Source organism: Thalassophryne amazonica, chromosome 7, assembly GCF_902500255.1.
Source record: "Thalassophryne amazonica chromosome 7, fThaAma1.1, whole genome shotgun sequence".
Lineage (NCBI taxonomy): Eukaryota > Metazoa > Chordata > Actinopteri > Batrachoidiformes > Batrachoididae > Thalassophryne > Thalassophryne amazonica.
The window spans coordinates 81,642,016-81,661,663 of NC_047109.1; the positions used below are offsets into that span (position 1 = coordinate 81,642,016).

General features: G+C 42.5%; 1 protein-coding gene across 1 annotated transcript in view; it reads right to left on the bottom strand.

The window, feature by feature from the left end:
* Positions 1-356: 356 nt before the first annotated feature.
* chrnb2 (cholinergic receptor, nicotinic, beta 2) overlaps positions 357-19,648 on the bottom strand; it is a 74,652-nt gene continuing 55,360 nt past the window's right edge. The window contains exons 5-6 of the mRNA XM_034174782.1: positions 7,521-8,649; positions 357-695 (exon numbers count right to left, since the gene is read on the bottom strand). Coding sequence (XP_034030673.1) covers positions 543-695; positions 7,521-8,649 — 1,282 coding nt within the window. The 3' untranslated portion in view covers positions 357-542. The remainder of the gene's footprint in view (positions 696-7,520; positions 8,650-19,648) is intronic.

Sequence of the window (19,648 nt, forward strand, 5' to 3'; positions counted from 1 at the left end):
AAATCTTGATAATAAATGCTGCACTGTGATAAGCCACTATCGCCAGGATAAAATATACTGATTGAGCTCATTACTGCTGTGGAATTTTGAAAAATAAACATTAGTAACTTCCCTTCCCATTCTCATTAACTCCCGCTTGCAGCAGTCGTGAATGAGTAGCATCACAGTAGAAAGCAGGCAAAGTCAGGTGTCGATGAGGAAGCAGTCAGCTTCTGGGGAGCGGAGTCAGCTAGCGGGAGTCATTTTCTCGTAGGAGTAATTCAGAGCATCCTCTGACAGGCTTGAGAGGAGAGCGGGAGTGTTTACCAGAAAGGGGAGGTCTGGACAGAAAACTGCAGTATGATAGTGTTCTTTTCTTCCTTCTTACAAGAAATACATGTTCTTTGCAAAAGACATTACTAGAAAGGTAATGGGTGTGATTGCTGCTGAGTTTCAGTCTTGGTTACAGTTATACCCAAACACCGCCCCCCAATCTGGCCTTGTTTTGCTGTGCTGATTGGTTGGGGGAGCTGTCCATCAGTTTGTTGGTGGCCCAGGTTCGGTCAGCCTGGCGTGCTGGTGATGGTTTTGACTGTGTAATTCTGGAAGAGCGGCTGCATAAACATGCCCATTGTTCCAAACACGCACACAAATACAAAGATCCACAGGAAAAGTCGATCGATGACCATGGCAACATACTTCCAGTCTTCGCTCACCTGCAGGCAAAAAAGGTGAAGGGATGGGGTGAAGAAATAAAAAAATAAGTATAATTATTCTCTTGTACTGCTATCCTGCTGCTACCTCTGGCCCAGACAGGGCCAGCACCCTGGAAGTAGCATCACTGTTTCTCAAGAAAATGGAAAAATATGAATATATACAGAAAGTTGTAGAATGTCCTATTTTCTGGTTTACTGCAGTCCAGCATTAGAGGTCTCCAACTGGTTCAAAATGCTGCTGTTAGAACTTCAACTAGAAGCAGAAAGTTTTACCACATCACCCCGAATTTGGCCTCTCTTTACCTGCTTCCTGTCCCTGCGAGGTCCGATTTTAAGGTTTTGCTAACGTGCAAAATCATCCATGGACTAGTACCTCCCTGCCTGGCTGCTTATGCACTGGCCTGTGTTCTGCATTCTCAGGATGCAGGATAACTTTGTGTCCTTAAGGTTAAAAAGAAGTCAGCAGGCCACAGAGCGTCCTCTTAAAGAGCTCCTGTTCTGTGGAAGAAACTTCTTATGGCGATAAAACAGTCTGATTCTCTGGATTTTTTCAAGTCTATTCTAAAGACTCACCTGTTTTCCCTTTTGTGTTACCGACATATGTGAGTAGTTGATGTGGTGTTCCACCCCTTGTCCCTGTCTGGTGGCCTGTCTGTTAAATGTTGTTGGTCACTTTATATATTTTAGTTGTGTCTGACTGCTCCTTTAGTTGTCATTTCACAGTTTTAGGTTGACGTTATTTAATGTTTGTCTTCATACACTCACTCAGATTTTTGTTGTGGGTCCCTGTCTGCACTTTGTCTGTTGTCGTGTTTGATGCGTGTTTGTAGGCATGTCCTTCTCACCTGTGCTCCCTCACAGCAGTTCCACATTCCAATCACACCACCTGTCACTCATCTATTTGTCTTAGTGTCTCTATTTAAGTTGTTCACCACTGTTATGGCATTGCTGTGTTATTTTTCCTCACACCCTGTGTCCTTGTTCTCCCCCATTATTATATTTCCTCGCTCTCGCTGTGTTCCTTCCTATCACTCCTGCCACAGACATACTTGCCTTCTGTCATCTGACTGTTTTGGACTCCATCCCTGGACTGCTTCATCTCACTGATAATTTTTTTTTCTTTTCACTTCACTGTGTGGTTTCCTTGTCTGCATTTTTAGGTTCATGTACTACTAAACGTAACAGCTGAACCATCTTGCAACTTGTTTTAATTTGCGTTATTGACAACAGAACAGGTCTCAGCCTCAATATATCTAATTTCTGGGTTTTTTAGTGAAGAATAGGATTAGCTGTCAGTGATCACATTAGTACCCTTCAGTGGTGGGCACAGTTCCACTAATCTGCTAACTGCTAATTATTGAAGCTAATATTTTCATTTGCGTATTAGCTTTTCAGATAACTTTGAAAACCATCAGCGGACCAATTAGCTTCCAATAAATTTAGCTCAGATCATTTTTAGGTCAGATCATTTTTAAACCACTAACATGTTTTGCGGGCATAGTGAAAAAAGCTTAACAGATAAAAACATTTGTGAAGTCTGAAATCAAACGTTTTAGTACCTGCCTGTTACATATTTCGTAGCAGACAGACAGCTATGAGAGGTGCAGCTCTATCCTCTGCAAGCAGAGGAGAGGAGAGGGGAGCTGGCTGCCAAAGAGAAAGGAAGAGAGAGGAAAAAATAATAATTTCTCTTCACACCATACAGACTTGCCAGCATATCACTCAAGTTATTCACAGGCATACAGTTTTGACTTATGGTTAACATTTTAAACAAACAAATTCCAGACAACTTATTTAAATTAACGTCACGTCTGTAGTTTCATCAAGTGAAAATATCAGCTATATGTTTTAGTTTTAACATAATGCACAAATTTTGAAGGTTTTAGCATTTAGATAGACGCCACAATGAATTATAGGTAATTTAGTTTCCTGACGTGAGTGGTTGGCTGCACACACAACTTACTGAAACATGTGGTGGGTTTTACAAATAAATCTGTATTTGTAAATATGTAATTTTTTTCATTTGTAAAGAAAAATGCCACTTGAAAACTGAAAATTCTGTTTGTTAAGTAGATTCAGCACTTTTAGCCAATTTTGCTGTTCATACTGCCATGCAGACAATGTTATAAATCGGAGCAACACCGACTAATATCACTGGAGGTCTTGGACTTCATTGTTACAATATAATTATTGACTTTCATTCAACATGCAGATGTACCTCCGATTTGCTGTAGAAACCCCAAGTGAAAATAAGGGAGCAGCCAAAAGGACTTTCACTGTCTTGATGATGCCATTTGTACCCTATTCATTCTTTTTTTGTTGTTTTGTCTATCTTGTCTGTTATTTGTTAGAATGGCCTAAGCAGTGGGTTCCTCCTCTGAGTCTGGTCTGCTTGAGGTTTCTTCCTCAAAAACTCAGGGGGGTTGGTAAGGTTAGAACCTACCTATTTGAATAGATAAATCAAATACTGCAATCATGCAAAATTATTCTAATGAAGTTCAATCAACCTGGTAGATATATGTTAAATACATCTTTTAGCTTAAAAGGAGCAGAAAACTTCATTTCAGTATTTCATCTAGTTGCTGACCATATGGTCATTAACTAATTATTGATGATGACCTCTGATTTGACCTTGACCTTTGTCCTTGATATGACCTGTGTTGTGAGAGGATGGTTTACTGAATTTATCCACTAATTTTGGACGATGTTGCTCTTTGCATTTTGAAGATGTCACGGGCAAACGGACAGAGACAGGCATGGCCAAAACAACCGTCTCTTTCCACGAGGCTAACAAACAACAACAAAAAGAGAATTAACATTTAAAAATAAATCAGAGTAGGTTTAAAGAGAAAATTGGTGGTGTTAAATAAACAGCATTGACAGCTACAAATCCTTGAATGTCATTCATTTGCCAAATAAAATTATCACAGCAAAACTGAAGTAGTGACTTTGATGACTGAGGCTCAAGTAGTAAAACAGATTTTATGCAGAGTGAAAGGTTTGTGGGTTGATTCCTGTGTATGATCAGCTGGGAATAGGTGTAGCATGAAATATGACCTGTAAGTAAGTAAGACAATGAACAAAAATCAAATGTCTTAACAAAAATTTATGATGGAAAAGATCATCTGCACATAAAACCTCGAATTTAATGGATTTCATTTCGATAGCACTTGTCAATCAGATGTAGTCAAAGCATTTTGCATTGATGCCACACACACACACACACACACACACACACACACACACACACACACACACACACACACACACACACACACACACACACACACACACACACACACACACACACACACACACACAGAGGTCAATGGCACCCCTGATCAACTTGCAGATTACGGACCCTGCCGAGGGACTGTTGTGATTTTCCTAACTGACGGGAAATCGAAGCAAGCATCTCCTGGTCACAAGCTTGCCTCACTATCTTCTAAATCATCAGCTTCCCAGACCATAAAACATCCATAACCCCACATAATGTTGCCAAAGGGTCACGAGAGCTTATCCTAGTGGCCACTGAGCAAGAGCCAGTGTCGCACACTGAACGGTCCGCCCCTAAAAATCGGTCTGCCTTTTGCATCTGCACAGGTGTCATTTCAGACCACAGTAGCAGGACTGAGATGGAGTGTCTTCACCCAAAGCAATCAAATGGATTAATGGGATTATTATTAACCTTAAATCATTCTAAAGTCAGTTTTAAGCAGAAACGAGGCAAAATTCCATGACACTTTGAAATGTCCAACGCACAGTACAGCTGCTGTACAAAAGCTTCAGATATCTGTCACTGAGACAGATGATGACTGGAGTGCAGTTTGAAGCAGAAATGAGGTGATAATCAGTGAATCGCGTCATCGGGGGGACCAGTTTTAGGGGGATTGTTGGGTCTGCGACACCGGGAACCTGGGGAACACCCTGGACAGGCTGCCAGTTCATCACAGGATAAACCCATTCAAACCTGAGGTCAGTTTAGAGCACTGGTGGGCATGAAGGGCCGAGCTGGTGCCAGTTTTCTTTGCTGCTGATCACTTCAGCAGCTAGTTTCACAGGTGATCAGGTTTAAGATGAAGGGAGGAGCTTGTCCGCAAAACCACCTGAGGTGATTAGTTGAAGGGAAAACCTGCTCTGGCTTTGTCCTCAGTACATTACTGCCCACCTGCATAGTTTTGGAAGTGTGGGGGGGGGGGGGGGTGGGGAAGAACAACACCAGAACACCTGGAGGAAACCCACACAAACACGTGGAGAACATGCAAAGTCCACAATGAAAGGTGTTCTAACTCGCGGCCTTCTTGTTGTGAGGCAACAGTGCTAATCACAAATGCACATTATGTCATATGAGTTTAGCGTTACACAACTAAATCACGTTAATTGTATGATATTCAAATAATTTTCATGCTTGATGTATTTGAGTTAAGTGAACTTAAATGGATTAAGTTAATTGGTTTCTTCAAATCATTCAACCAGGTTATCTGATATCACAGTGAATGTGTGTGTGTGTGTGTGTGTGTGTGTGTGTGTGTGTGTGTGTGTGTGTGTGTGTGTGTGTGTGTGTGTGTGTGTGTGTGTGTGTGTACGTGTACGCGTGCATGCAAAAATCTGTTTATAACAACAGTGTTGCACCAAGAGACACAAGTGTTAATGGAGCAGGTGTGAGTAGAGCAGGTAGACGTGAAAAACCTACCGGCCACGATCAGGATTAGAGACCTCAATCTGCCATATATCACAACTTTATCCAGTTTGTCCAATAATTCTAAATCTTTCTGCACTTACAGTTTACATTATTGATCAACCTCACAAAAGGCAATCTTTAAAGCTGGCTTGTTGTGTTCCTGAAACAACCATTCTGAAAAATGTAAAATCCTCTGTTCTTCCACATACTTTTTTGGTTTATCATCAATTTCGAAACTGAGACGGAGGGGTCAATTTTACATAATTTTTAAAGATTTTCTACAACATAATGAGCCGTTACTAATGACTCATTATCATGTTTTCAGGTGCCTGTTTTACTTTTGGGTAAACCGTTCATGTGCACAGAGACCCCTGTGAGTTACAAAGGGTGAATGTGTCGGCGATGATGATATCCTGTGGTAAACACAAAGAGCAACAGAGATGAGAAATTGATAAAGGGATAATGCACCGACACTACAGCTCAGTGATGACTTGGAGAGGAGGAGCAGAGGGGAGGGGCTAATGAGCCTCGTAAGTGGGAGGATTTTACAGCAGTCATCATGGTGATGGGAGAAGAGGGCGATGGCCGACAGAATTACACATTACTGTTCATGCCTCGGCCAGTTTTTCCATTCAGGTGAACGGCTTTAGTGTGTCGTAACCAGTGATGTCGGTAACGCGTTACTTAGTAACTTAGTTACTTACTTAGTTACTTAGTAACGCGTTACTTAGTAACGCATTACTCTAATCTGACCACTTTTTTTAGTAACGAGTAATCTAACGCGTTAATCTTTCCAAATCAGTAATCAGATTAAAGTTACTTCTCCGTGTCACTGTGCGTTACTATTATTTTTCATTGTGGGTCGATAGCAGCATTAAACTTGGTCTGTGGGCAGGAGGTCGGGGTTCGACTGAACGTGAGCTGTGAGCTTTTCATCCACGGTTTTTTGCAGCTGCTCGACTCGTCGTCTCCTCTTAAAGCACGGTGATCAGCACACCTGCACTGAGCTTTACAAAGACATTTTTATACTTTTTTTCCTCCTTTATTTAGAGCTGAGCTGAGCCGCTCCGTATCTGCACGTTAAAACAGCTGATCCTCCGCGACGCGTCAACAACTAACACTATTTTCCACTCAAATGCACCTAAACTGTCTTTCTGAGGACCACATGATGTGAAAACACAATAAAACTTTCTTACCTGTAAATCTGGTCACGTTTTCTGCATAAATAAATGTTATCCATTCTTTGTGCTCAAACGCCAAAGCAGGGGCGAATCCAGATGGAATGGGGGCGTGGGGGAGGGATGTGCCCCCTCACAACACCCCTAGATTAAAGGTCCAGTTTTAAAGCCTTTTTTTACTACAACTACTAATACTACTTAAAATAATATTAATTTCGACAAGTAAAATATTTAGAGAGAATTTAAATGTTAGAAAAATGCTAGAATGAATTTAATAGTTACATTTATAAACAATGTAGGTTCGAAATTGCAAGTTTTACTGTTACAGTGCTGTCAACAGTTAAATATGAGGTCAAGAAAGAGGTCTTTATTTTACTTTTTATAAAACAAGTATTTATTTTCATTGAAGTCAAGAAAGGGTGACTATAAAGTACGTTTTGGCAAAACAGACAGAGGGTTGTTGTCGGCAGCTGGGAAAAGTAACTAAAAAAGTAACAAGTAATCTAACTTAGTTACTTTTACAATTGAGTAATCAGTAAAGTAACTAAGTTACTTTTTCAAGGAGTAATCAGTAATCAGTAATTGGATTACTTTTTCAAAGTAACTGTGGCAACACTGGTCGTAACGTCTCGAGGAAGAGAAGCGCCATCCCTCACTTGGCTTCTCTTTGTCAGTTGTACTCCTCTTGTGTACTTGTGTCATGCAGCTGCTATAATTACACATCTGTGCTGAATATTCAGAGAGCTATCACTGCGTCACCAGAGCTGTCTCCTTCACTTACACTCTGGTGTAGTCTGCCATGCGTCTCAAATGGCAGACTTGAGCGATGCCGCTGCAAGGCAACTTATCTGATGTGACCCTGTAAGATTTGTGCTGCTCAAATACGGTACGATGTTCTACTGCGGAAAATGTGCCAAGACATTGATAACAGACAACACAAATACTGTGAGACAGTGTAATACTCACACTCTGGTCATCATCCTCGCTCTTCATGTGGTTGGCGATGAAACGTACTCCTTCCACAGCATCCTCAAAGCCCGGACAGGCTTGTGCCAGCAAAGCCTGTGTCAGTCCGGGACCTCCTGCAGCCTGCTTCCCCCGTGGCAAGTTTCCTGAGCTCGCCTCATGTCCCTCCCTCGCTCTGTTCAGCCCGTCCATGGACCCTCCTCCTGCACCCCCAAGATCACCTCCGAACTGTTTGACGGATGCCCGATTCACGTAACAGGTACAAGGGTCACCGTCCTCCTTGCTGAACACCCCTGTGGAGGTTCCTCCTCCGTTCCCCTCACCACCACCCAACCCAAGGCTGACCATCAAAGCCCCAGCCTCCCTGCTCCGGCCCCCTTCCTTTTGCTCCTGGGCCCTCCTCCTTTGTCGCAGCCGCTGGCGTTCACAGCTATTCCTGGGCTGCCGCATGAAGAGAAGGGCGGGAAGCTTGTTCAGAAACACCAGCTTGACCCAGGGGGGCATGGTATGCGTGGTGGGCGAACGGTGGTGCACGTTGAGAACACAAACACTGGTGACGATAGAGAAGGTGACCAGAACCATGGTGAACATCAGGTACTTCCCAACGAGGGGAACATCTAGCGATGTAGGTGGAACGATTTTGGAGATAAGCAACAGGAACACAGTGAGCGCCAGCAGCACAGAGATGCACAGCGTCATCTTCTCTCCGCAGTCAGAAGGAAGGTAGAACACCAGAATGGCCAGAGAGGTGATGAGGACACATGGAATGATGAGGTTAATGGTGTAAAAAAGAGGTTTCCTACGGATGATGAAGTCATATGTGATGTCCACGTAAGCAGGATCAGCCGGATTCTCGTTTCGTCGGCCGGGAAGGGCAATGATGTCCCACTCGCCGCTGGGCGTGAAGTCATCCATGCTGGCCACATCAGCTCGGAGCACCAGGTCAATTTCAGTGCGATCGTAAGTCCAGGAGCGGAAACGCAGCGTGCAGTTCTGCTGGTCAAATGGGAAGTGCTTCACTTCGATCTTACAGGCTGATTTATAAATAGCTGGAGGCAACCAGAAGATACTGCCATCGTAGGACACCACTGCATTAGAATAGAACGATACCTCATACACACCATCAGCACTGGGAGAAAGAGAACAGAAAAAGACATAAAGAACACTTTAATTATCTTTTATGAGAGGCTCCAGACACTGAAGCAGCTCATGTTTTAGAGAAATCTTTAGATTTTGAAGCAAAGCTGTAAAATCAGAGGATAAAAACTCAGACTGAATTGAATTAATTTAACAAGTAGTGCCAACACAGGCAGTGCAGAGTCAGTACTTCAGTACGATAAGGATCTGGGCTTTCAAAATGTAGATGTGGGTTCGATTCCTGGTCATGCTACCTACCTATCTGTGTTCTTGGACAAGACACTTCATCTGATATCCCCACTCTTGTCTTCTTGACTAAGTTAAGTCAGGTGTAGGAGCACGCACTGGTGCCTCACATCACTGCATTCATCATACTACTTAACCTCCCCAGGTCCTGGATGTCACACAACCAGCCAAGCAAGCAAGCAAGCAATCATGACTGGTCTAGAAATAAAATCGAGTGTTGTCTGTGTCTGGCACCAAGACAAGCCCCAGTAAAAATGCAGTTGACTACGAGATGATGTTGAGACCTTTGACAAGTGGTCTTGAGTACTACAACGCCAGTGGTAAATGTATATTCCAACCCAGTCTCACAAGTTTTTTTCATGCCCCCGTCATGACATGAGTAACATTTTCGTGACGGGGGTTTTTTTAAATGGTATATGGACTGCATTTATATAGCGCTTTTCCATCTGCATCAGACGCTCAAAGCACTTTACAAATAATGCCTCACATTCACCCCGATGTGAAGGTGCTGTCATACAAGGCGCTCACTACACAGCGGGAGCAACTAGGGGATTAAGGACCTTGCCCAAGGGCCCTTAGTGATTTTCCAGTCAGGCTGGGATTCGAACCAAGGATCCTCTGGTCTCAAGCCCAAGGCTTTAACTACTACATTATCACCTCCCAAAAAACTTTTATCTTACTATTACTAACCCTACCCCCTCAGATCCCTCTGTATCACTTTTCATTTCATGCTCCCGTCACGGAATGTACACGTGCACTAGACATAAACCTGCAACACTCCTGTGCAAGTACACATCACAGTCAGCTTCTCTAGGGAATAGCTGATATCATACACAGGTGTGAAATAAACTGCAATTTGCACTGAAACAGAATACCAGCAATAAACTATATCACAATAACTTTAGATTATAGCACAACTGTGTGCCTGGAAAACCACGAAACATGACTAAAAAGAAAAAATGGGGAAAAAAGAAAAAAAATCGAATTTTTTAGCTTGTTCTTGTTAACAGTAGATTAGGAAAAGTCTAACTCTGGCTAAACTGCAGTCACACTGAGCCAAGTACGGCCATCAAGTGTGCCAACACGGATTAGTGGTTACGTCATGAGGCTGAGAGGCGTTTTGGAGCAGAAAGGCCACATGTAGCTGCATGTAAAAATACACAGAACAGGGGATCAAGTGATCCTCAAGTCAAGATATAAAATACGACTCACAGATGAGACGGGGTTGAGTTAAGAGGTCAAATTAGACACCTCCATCAGGAGTCAGCCGAGACCAACATTGGAGATCGAATTTCCCTTTGACTGAAGATTTTGGAAAAAGCAGTAATTAATGATTGTTAACACATGATGCAGCCGATGAGCGCGCGCATTTAAGACATAATCTACTTCTGTTTTAGAAACAAAACCAAGTCAAGTCTCGTATGTTATATCTGAAACTTTTGTGACACTGGAACGGGAAAGAGAAGACAGGAGATCACTGCACTGCAGTCCGCTGATTTACATACTGCGGGCCGACACTTTCCATGACACTAAAGGGATCAATGATCCACCTGTTTAACAATTTTAAAGTTTCTAACAAAAAACTCCCTACTGTCACCAATGTGATACATGAAAAAAAAAACTTCAGGTTTCTAAGAAATGACTTGATTCTACTCTTGTTTTAAATAGAAATGATTCTGTTTGTTATTTAAATACAGAAATATTTAGTTCACCATCCATCCATCCGTTATCAATGCACACTTACTCTAATTAAGGGTCACAGGGTCACCGGAGCCTCTCTCAGCAGTTAGTTCAATATTGAAGTACATAATAATTGTTCAGCTGAATATTTCATGATTTGCCTTAACATCATATAATACATAGGAAATTAAAGGTCAGAAAATCTAATTTCTGAGAAAACATGGTAAAAGGTCATTTTTCACTAAGTTTTAAAATATTCTGGAGCCTCAGTTCCCAATCTGTGTGTAGAAAAGTCATACACACTTAGTATGTGTGTGATGGAGGCCAGCAGGCATTGCTGTGCATGCAGTAGTCAATGGGCCAAACAGCCAAAGGATGCTCTGGTCACTCAGCCAGACCCCGGGTTTTAGCCGACTGGTCAGATCATCCACCTCCCATGCTGGAGGTCATGAGTTTGTATTCTGAGTGAAGCGAGTGGGAGGAGTCACATCAGAAATACAACGCAGAGCAAGCGTTGTGTTTCTACATATGCATAAGTACAAAAATAAATAATTTGTATTCATCAAACAGGCACAACCTGGTTGTTTGCACATCAGATAAAATCTGTTGTGGTCTGTACCCTGTCTGTGTCTTACCTCTTAGTCATGTTGTTTTCCTGTTTTACACAGTTTAGCCATTCTTGAGTTCCACTTTAGTTTTCTGCCTTTCTTCCTTGGTTTTGTACTTAGTTACTTTATGGTTCCCTCTTTAGTTTGATTATTTTTTATGGTGTGGTTTAGGTTCAACTCACCCCACTCGGTCTCTGTCAGCCCCTGTGTGTGTGCTTGTAGGCGTGTCTCTGTCACTGGTTCTCCCTCACAACTGTTTCACATTCCCAATTACACCACCTGCGCTCATCTTTGTGTCACTACTTAAGTTTGTCACAGTGTGGTCTCCAGTTGCTGGGTTTTTCTGGTTCTTTGTGTTCCTGTCAATTTAGTTTTCCTGCGTTGTTCACGTCTGCTTGCCCTGGTGTTGCTGCTGACTCATCTTGTGCTCCTGTCTGTTTGGACTGCTCATTACCTTTGCACTCATCAGCATGTGGTAAATAAATAATTGACTTTTTTCCTTACACCTGTCTGGTTAATGTCTGTGTGCAATAGAGATATAAATTGTGAAATGCATGTGCAGGAACTGTTATGACCATAGTTGTATAGAAAGAAGGGGATTTGGGGGTTTCAAAGGTTTTTGTTAACAACAACATTTCAGCAGTGTTAGGCTTGAGTCTGTTCTTTGTGACTATCTCTCCAGTTCTGGAGATGACCCTCTCACAAAAGTTGTTGGCATATGAAGATAGATTTTGTCCAGCTTGTAAACAGCTGGATAAACAGCTCCCTCCATCCTCCCATCATCCTCATCTCTCCTTATAAATTCACTACAGAAAATGGTTTTGAGGAGCATTAGCATGACTAAAACCCTTCAGCAAAGCTCCCTAGACCCCAACCAGGGCCCTCTTGACCCTCTGCCATTTTAAGCATTTTTCTTTATTTGGCTCTTACATGCCTGTGTAACATGTTTTGAAAAAGTCTTCTGTTTGACATGTGAACTTCAATCAATCAATCAATTTTATTTATATAGCGCCAAATCACAACGAACAGTTGCCCCAAGGGGCTTTATATTGTAAGGCAAGGCCATACAATAATTATGTAAAAACCCCAACGGTCAAAACGACCCCCTGTGAGCAAGCACTTGGCGACAGTGGGAAGGGAAAAACTCCCTTTTAACAGGAAGAAACCTCCAGCAGAACCAGGTTCAGGGAGGGAGGGGCAGTCTTCTGCTGGGACTGGTTGGGGCTGAGGGAGAGAACCAGGAAAAAGACATGCTGTGGAGGGGAGCAGAGATCAATCACTAATGATTAAATGCAGAGTGGTGCATACAGAGCAAAAGGAGAAAGAAACACTCAGTGCATCATGAGAACCCCCCAGCAGTCTAAGTCTATAGCAGCATAACTAAGGGATGGTTCAGGGTCAACTGATCCAGCCCTAACTATAAGCTTTAGCAAAAAGGAAAGTTTTAAGCCTAATCTTAAAAGTAGAGATGGTGTCTGTCTCCCTGATCTGAACTGGGAGCTGGTTCCACAGGAGAGGAGCCTGAAAGCTGAAGGCTCTGCCTCCCATTCTACTCTTACAAACCCTAGGAACTACAAGTAAGCCTGCAGTCTGAGAGCGAAGCGCTCTATTGGGGTGATATGGTACTATGAGGTCCCTAAGATAAGATGGGACCTGATTATTCAAAACCTTATAAGAAGAAGAATTTTAAATTCTATTCTAGAATTAACAGGAAGCCAATGAAGAGAGGCCAATATGGGTGAGATATGCTCTCTCCTTCTAGTCCCTGTCAGTACTCTAGCTGCAGCATTTTGAATTAACTGAAGGCTTTTCAGGGAACTTTTAGGACAACCTGATAGACACCATGTTTCTAAGATTTGTGGGGCCAAGTACAATAACTTCAGTTTTATCTGAGTTTAAAAGCAGGAAATTAGAGGTCAGCCATGTCTTTATGTCTGTAAGACAATTCTGCAGTTTAGCTAATTGGTGTGTGTCCTCTGGCTTCATGGATAGATAAAGCTGGGTATCATCTGCGTAACAATGAAAATTTAAGCAATGCCGTCTAATAATACTGCCTAAGGGAAGCATGTATAAAGTGAATAAAATTGGTCCTAGCACAGAACCTTGTGGAACTCCATAATTAACCTTAGTCTGTGAAGAAGATTCCCCATTTACATGAACAAATTGTACTCTATTAGATAAATATGATTCAAACCAGCACAATGCCTTTAATACCTATGGCATGCTCTAATCTCTTTAATAAAATTTTATGGTCAACAGTATCAAAAGCAGCACTGAGGTCTAACAGAACAAGCACAGAGATGAGTCCACTGTCTGAGGCCATAAGAAGATCATTTGTAACCTTCACTAATGCTGTTTCTGTACTATGATGAATTCTAAAACCTGACTGAAACTCTTCAAATAGACCATTCCTCTGCAGATGATCAGTTAGCTGTTTTACAACTACCCTTTCAAGAATTTTTGAGAGAAAAGGAAGGTTGGAGATTGGCCTATAATTAGCTAAGATAGCTGGGTCAAGTGATGGCTTTTTAAGTAATGGTTTAATTACTGCCACCTTAAAAGCCTGTGGTACACAGCCAACTAATAAAGATAGATTGATCATATTTAAGATCAAAGCATTAAATAATGGTAGGGCTTCCTTGAGCAGCCTGGTAGGAATGGGGTCTAATAGACATGTTGATGGTTTGGAGGAAGTAACTAATGAAAATAACTCAGACAGAACAATCAGAGAGAAAGAATCTAACCAAATACCGGCATCACTGAAAGCAGCCAAAGATAACGATACGTCTTTGGGATGGTTATGTTGTGTGTTGGGGGGTTTAGCTGGATATTTTGGTGTTTTCTTTTCTTTGCTCTCCAGGTGGTATGCAAACTGGGTTTTTGTCTGTGGAGAAGGTGCTGGCAGAAGAGTCCTTCACCCTCATCAGCATTATTGGCTGCACTTGTGGAGGATGTTCACGTGCAGGCCTAATGACTTGCAGCACCTGTGGATGATGCTCACGTGCAAACTTAAAGACTTTCAGCTGAAGCAGATAATGAGATGGCGTTCTGCATTTAAGCCATGAGTGATTCAAGCAGAATTGCCGGGAACTTGACCTTGTGACGTTCATTTGTGAGACGCTGAGGACCGCGCCTGGGTTTGACACATTGTGCCTGTGAAGGAGGACGGGTGAGGGACACATGCTGTCAGCACACATCAGAGGTGATGATTGTCTGAATAAGTGTTAACAGTAATTTGGTATTTTGTTACGCAGTATATTTGAACATTGATGAGAATTGTGCAGCTCACTTCTCACTGCTGTGGCGTACGGAATGATGATCCTCCACCTGTTGTGAGAAGCTGCTCATTTACATAAAGCTTAAATTCAGACCTGAATGTGTTGCTGATAGTGTGCCTTTGAAGGATATTTGTTGTAGCTGTTGACTTACCTCACCTTTTCCATCCTTCACAGAGTCAGTTTGTCGTATCCACCTGGGGGTGTTCGGCGGTGAGTCTGGGTCTAGAAGTGTCGGGCTTCGATCCATTTGGGCGCTGGAGAGCGCGCCGTCCTTCACCTCGCCAGACAACCGCACATTTATGTTGTACACAAATTATTGCACAGAAGGGAAATAAATTTTTGTTTTTGGAACCGCTTTCTGGTTATTTAGTGCTGGGTTCAGTCAGATGCTGGTCCGCTCCTCAACTCGTGTCTGCACATAACAGGTTATGAGTAATTTTTTCTCTAATAGTTAAAATTTTATTAGCAAAGAAAGTCATGAAGTCATTACTAGTTAAAGTTAAAGGAATACTCGGCTCAATAGAGCTCTGACTCTTTGTCAGCCTGGCTACAGTGCTGAAAAGAAACCTGGGGTTGTTCTTATTTTCTTCAATTAGTGATGAGTAGTAAGATGTCCTAGCTTTACGGAGGGCTTTTTTTATAGAGCAACAGACTCTTTTTCCAGGCTAAGTGAAGATCTTCTAAATTAGTGAGACGCCATTTCCTCTCCAACTTACAGGTTATCTGCTTTAAGCTGCGAGTTTGTGAGTTATACCACAGAGTCAGGCACTTCTGATTTAAAGCTCTCTTTTTCAGAGGAGCTACAGCATCCAAAGTTGTCTTCAATGAGGATGTAAAACTATTGACGAGATACTCTATCTCACTTACAGAGATAGAGTATACAGACAGAGATACAGACTTGCGGCGATGCATGCTTAAAAAGATGGTTTATTCATATGAGCTTGATTGAAGTTTAAGATTTCACTTCTCAATACTGGACAGAAAGCCTGAGAGACATAGTTATTACACTTAAACACTGTTTATCATTTTGAATGTTGTAAATATGTGTCTCCAAAGCAGTATTTGTTTTGTTGGAAATATGTTTATTCATTGCGCTAAATGCTCTTGATAAGGAAACACCGCCAAATCACTCTTGTGATTATTTCTCCCCTTTTTCAGAGGGTGTGACATTTGCACACAGTGCTTATCCATCTGAGTGTGTAATGCAGTGCTGGCTGTGCCTTCAAAGTGCCTCATGAGACTTGGATGTATGCCTATGTAGCCTGAGCAGTATCACAAGTTTGGAGTGGACGAATGCAACTGTGTGTGTGTGTGTGTGTGTGGGCTGTACACATATGGTGGCAGCAGCACTGACTCACCACAGGGTTGGCTTTTATTTGTGTGAAAATGAAGATTCAGTCCGGGTTAAACATTGTGAGTACATAAGTACTGCGTGGGGAGATGCACCCAAAACACCCAAACTACACACACACACATATATATATATATATATATATATATATATATATATATATATATATATATACACTCAACAAAAAATATAAAGGCAACACTTTTGGTTTTGCTCCCATTTTGTAGAAGATCTAAAACTTTTTCCACATACACAATATCACCATTTCCCTCAAATATTGTTCACAAACCAGTCTAAATCTGTGATAGTGAGCACTACTCCTTTGCTGAGATAATCCATCCCACCTCACAGGTGTGCCATATCAAGATGCTGATTAGACACCATGATTAGTGCACAGGTGTGCCTTAGACTGCCCACAATAAAAGGCCACTCTGAAAGGTGCAGTTTTGTTTTATTGGGGGGATACCAGTCAGTATCTGGTGTGACCACCATTTGCCTCATGCAGTGCAACACATCTCCTTCGCATAGAGTTGATCAGGTTGTCAATTGTGGCCTGTGGAATGTTGGTCCACTCCTCTTCAATGGCTGTGCAAAGTTGCTGGATATTGGCAGGAACTGGTACACGCTGTTGTATACGCCGGTCCAGAGCATCCCAAACATGCTCAATGGGTGACATGTCCGGTGAGTATGCCGGCCATGCAAGAACTGGGACATTTTCAGCTTCCAAGAATTGTGTACAGATCCTTGCAACATGGGGCCGTGCATTATCCTGCTGCAACATGAGGTGATGTTCTTGGATGTTGGCACAACAATGGGCCTCAGGATCTCGTCACGGTATCTCTGTGCATTCAAAATGCCATCAATAAAATGCACCTGTGTTCTTCATCCATAACAGATGCCTGCCCATACCATAACCCCACCGCCACCATGGGCCACTTGATCCACAACATTGACATCAGAAAACCGCTCACCCACACGACGCCACACACGCTGTCTGCCATCTGCCCTGAACAGTGTGAACCGGGATTCATCCGTGAAGAGAACACCTCTCCAACGTGCCAAATGCCAGAGAATGTGAGAATTTGCCCACTCAGGTCGGTTACGACGACGTACTGGAGTCAGGTCGAGACCCCGATGAGGACGACGAGCATGCAGATGAGCTTCCCTGAGACGGTTTCTGACAGTTTGTGCAGAAATTCTTTGGTTATGCAAACCGATTGTTTCAGCGGCTGTCCGAGTGGCTGGTCTCAGATGATCTTGGAGGTGAACATGCTGGATGTGGAGGTCCTGGGCTGGTGTGGTTACACGTGGTCTGTGGTTGTGAGGCTGGTTGGATGTACTGCCAAATTCTCTGAAACGCCTTTGGAGACGGCTCATGGTAGAGAAATGAACATTCAATACACGAGCAACAGCTCTGGTTGACATTCCTGCTGTCAACATGCCAATTGCACGCTCCCTCAAACCTTGCGACATCTGTGGCATTGTGCTGTGTGATAAAACTGCACCTTTCAGAGTGGCCTTTTATTGTGGGCAGTCTAAGGCACACCTGTGCACTAATCATGGTGTCTAATCAGCATCTTGATATGGCACACCTGTGAGGTGGGATGGATTATCTCAGCAAAGGAGAAGTGCTCACTATCACAGATTTAGACTGGTTTGTGAACAATATTTGAGGGAAATGATGATATTGTGTATGTGGAAAAAGTTTTAGATCTTTGAGTTCATCTCATACGAAATGGGAGCAAAACCAAAAGTGTTGCGTTTATATTTTTGAGTGTGTGTGTGTGTGTGTGTGTGTGTGTGTGTGTGTGTGTGTGTGTGTGTGTGTGTGTGTATATATATATATATATATATATATATATATATATATATATATACGAGGTCTGTCCATAAAGTATCGTACCTTTTTATTTTTTTCAAAAACTATATGGATTTCATTCATATGTTTTTACGTCAGACATGCTTGAACCCTCGTGCGCATGCGTGAGTTTTTCCACGCCTGTCGGTGACGTCATTCGCCTGTGAGCACGCCTTGTGGAAGGAGTGGTCCCGCCCCTCGTCGGATTTTCATTGTCTGGAAATGGCGGAATGAAAAGGACTTTTTTTCCATCAGAATTTTTTCAGAAGCTGTTAGAGACTGGCACCCGGAAACCATTCGAAAACTTTATCTGGCTTTCAGTGAAAATTTTACGGGCTTCACAGAGAATAAGGACTTTAACTACAGGTTTAAGGACCCCTTTAAAGGACGGTCGGTGCGCCGCGCTGCGAGCTGCGACGACGTGGCACAAACCACTGGATCATTTCTAAGCTGATGGCTCTGTGGATATGAGACCGTCGTGTGCTCTTTCTCTGGTTATCACAAGACCTGGACATCAGCCATTTTCCGGCAGATTTCACTTTTAACAACTTGTCCTCTAACACTCCGAAACGGAGGTGTTCCTTTGTCTCGCTTCATCAGTGAATCGGTCGTGACGCGCGAAGCCTCCGCACGGCTTTCCATGACAAAATCTCTTGTTAAAAGTGAAATCTGCCGGAAAATGGCTGATGTCCAGGTCTTGTGATAACCAGAGAAAGAGCACACGACGGTCTCGTATCCACAGAGCCATCAGCTTAGAAATGATCCAGTGGTTTGTGCCGCGTCGTCGCAGCTCGCAGCGCGGCGCACCAACCGTCCTTTAAAGGGGTCCTTAAACCTGTAGTTAAAGTCCTTATTCTCTGTGAAGCCCGTAAAATTTTCACTGAAAGCCAGATAAAGTTTTCGAATGGTTTCCAGGTGCCAGTCTCTAACAGCTTCTGAAAAAATTCTGATGGAAAAAAAGTCCTTTTCATTCCGCCATTTCCAGACAATGAAAATCCGACGAGGGGGCGGGACCACTCCTTCCACAAGGCGTGCTCACAGGCGAATGACGTCACCGACAGGCGTGGAAAAACTCACGCATGCGCACGAGGGTTCAAGCATGTCTGACGTAAAAACATATGAATGAAATCCATATAGTTTTTGAAAAAAATAAAAAGGTACGATACTTTATGGACAGACCTCGTATATATATATATATATATATATATATATATATATATATATACTTTTTTATAGTTTGAGAGAATATAAAGACACTTGATCAGATTAGTACTGTAATATACTCTGTAGACTGAGGAATACATTTAGGGTTACACATTGTTTGGTAAAGAACTCACAGATATCTCACAGTGCCTCTGGAAATGGTTTAAAAATATGGGGTATACTTGAAGGATCTGATCCCCCAATTAATACTTGGACACCCCAAAAGAGGTAAAAACTTCAGTTTATGTGTGTGTTTTCATGCCTGGAAGAATCTTTTACTATGACTTTAGATACCCTTAAACTGGACTGTACCATTTCTTAAACCTTAAGTGCCTTTCACACCGCACGCTCCCTTTGTGTCAAATGCATTGGACGCATCTGACGTTGTTGGATCTAGTGAATTCTACTAAATTGGTGCATTTATTGTGATGCAACTGGTCTTTGTTTCCTTTGGCTTTACTTCCTTTCTCACGGACATTTAGGCTTCCACTTTAACATGCACGCTCATTTCCTGTGCTTAATTAACACAAGACGTACGATGCCCCGACACTTGCACGACTTTGATCTGCGGAATTGCATGCACTCTGCCATGCAGGAGAGTAAACCCGTTGCAAACTGTTGTACAGTCTTCGTACAAGTGTGCGAAGAAAATTTTGAAATGGCCAAAATCTCCATCACGCATTAATTATGTGAACATTGCATAAACAATCAAAAAACACTGTATGTCAGTGTGAGTCATTGCGTCAGCGCACCGCATCACAGCGCAG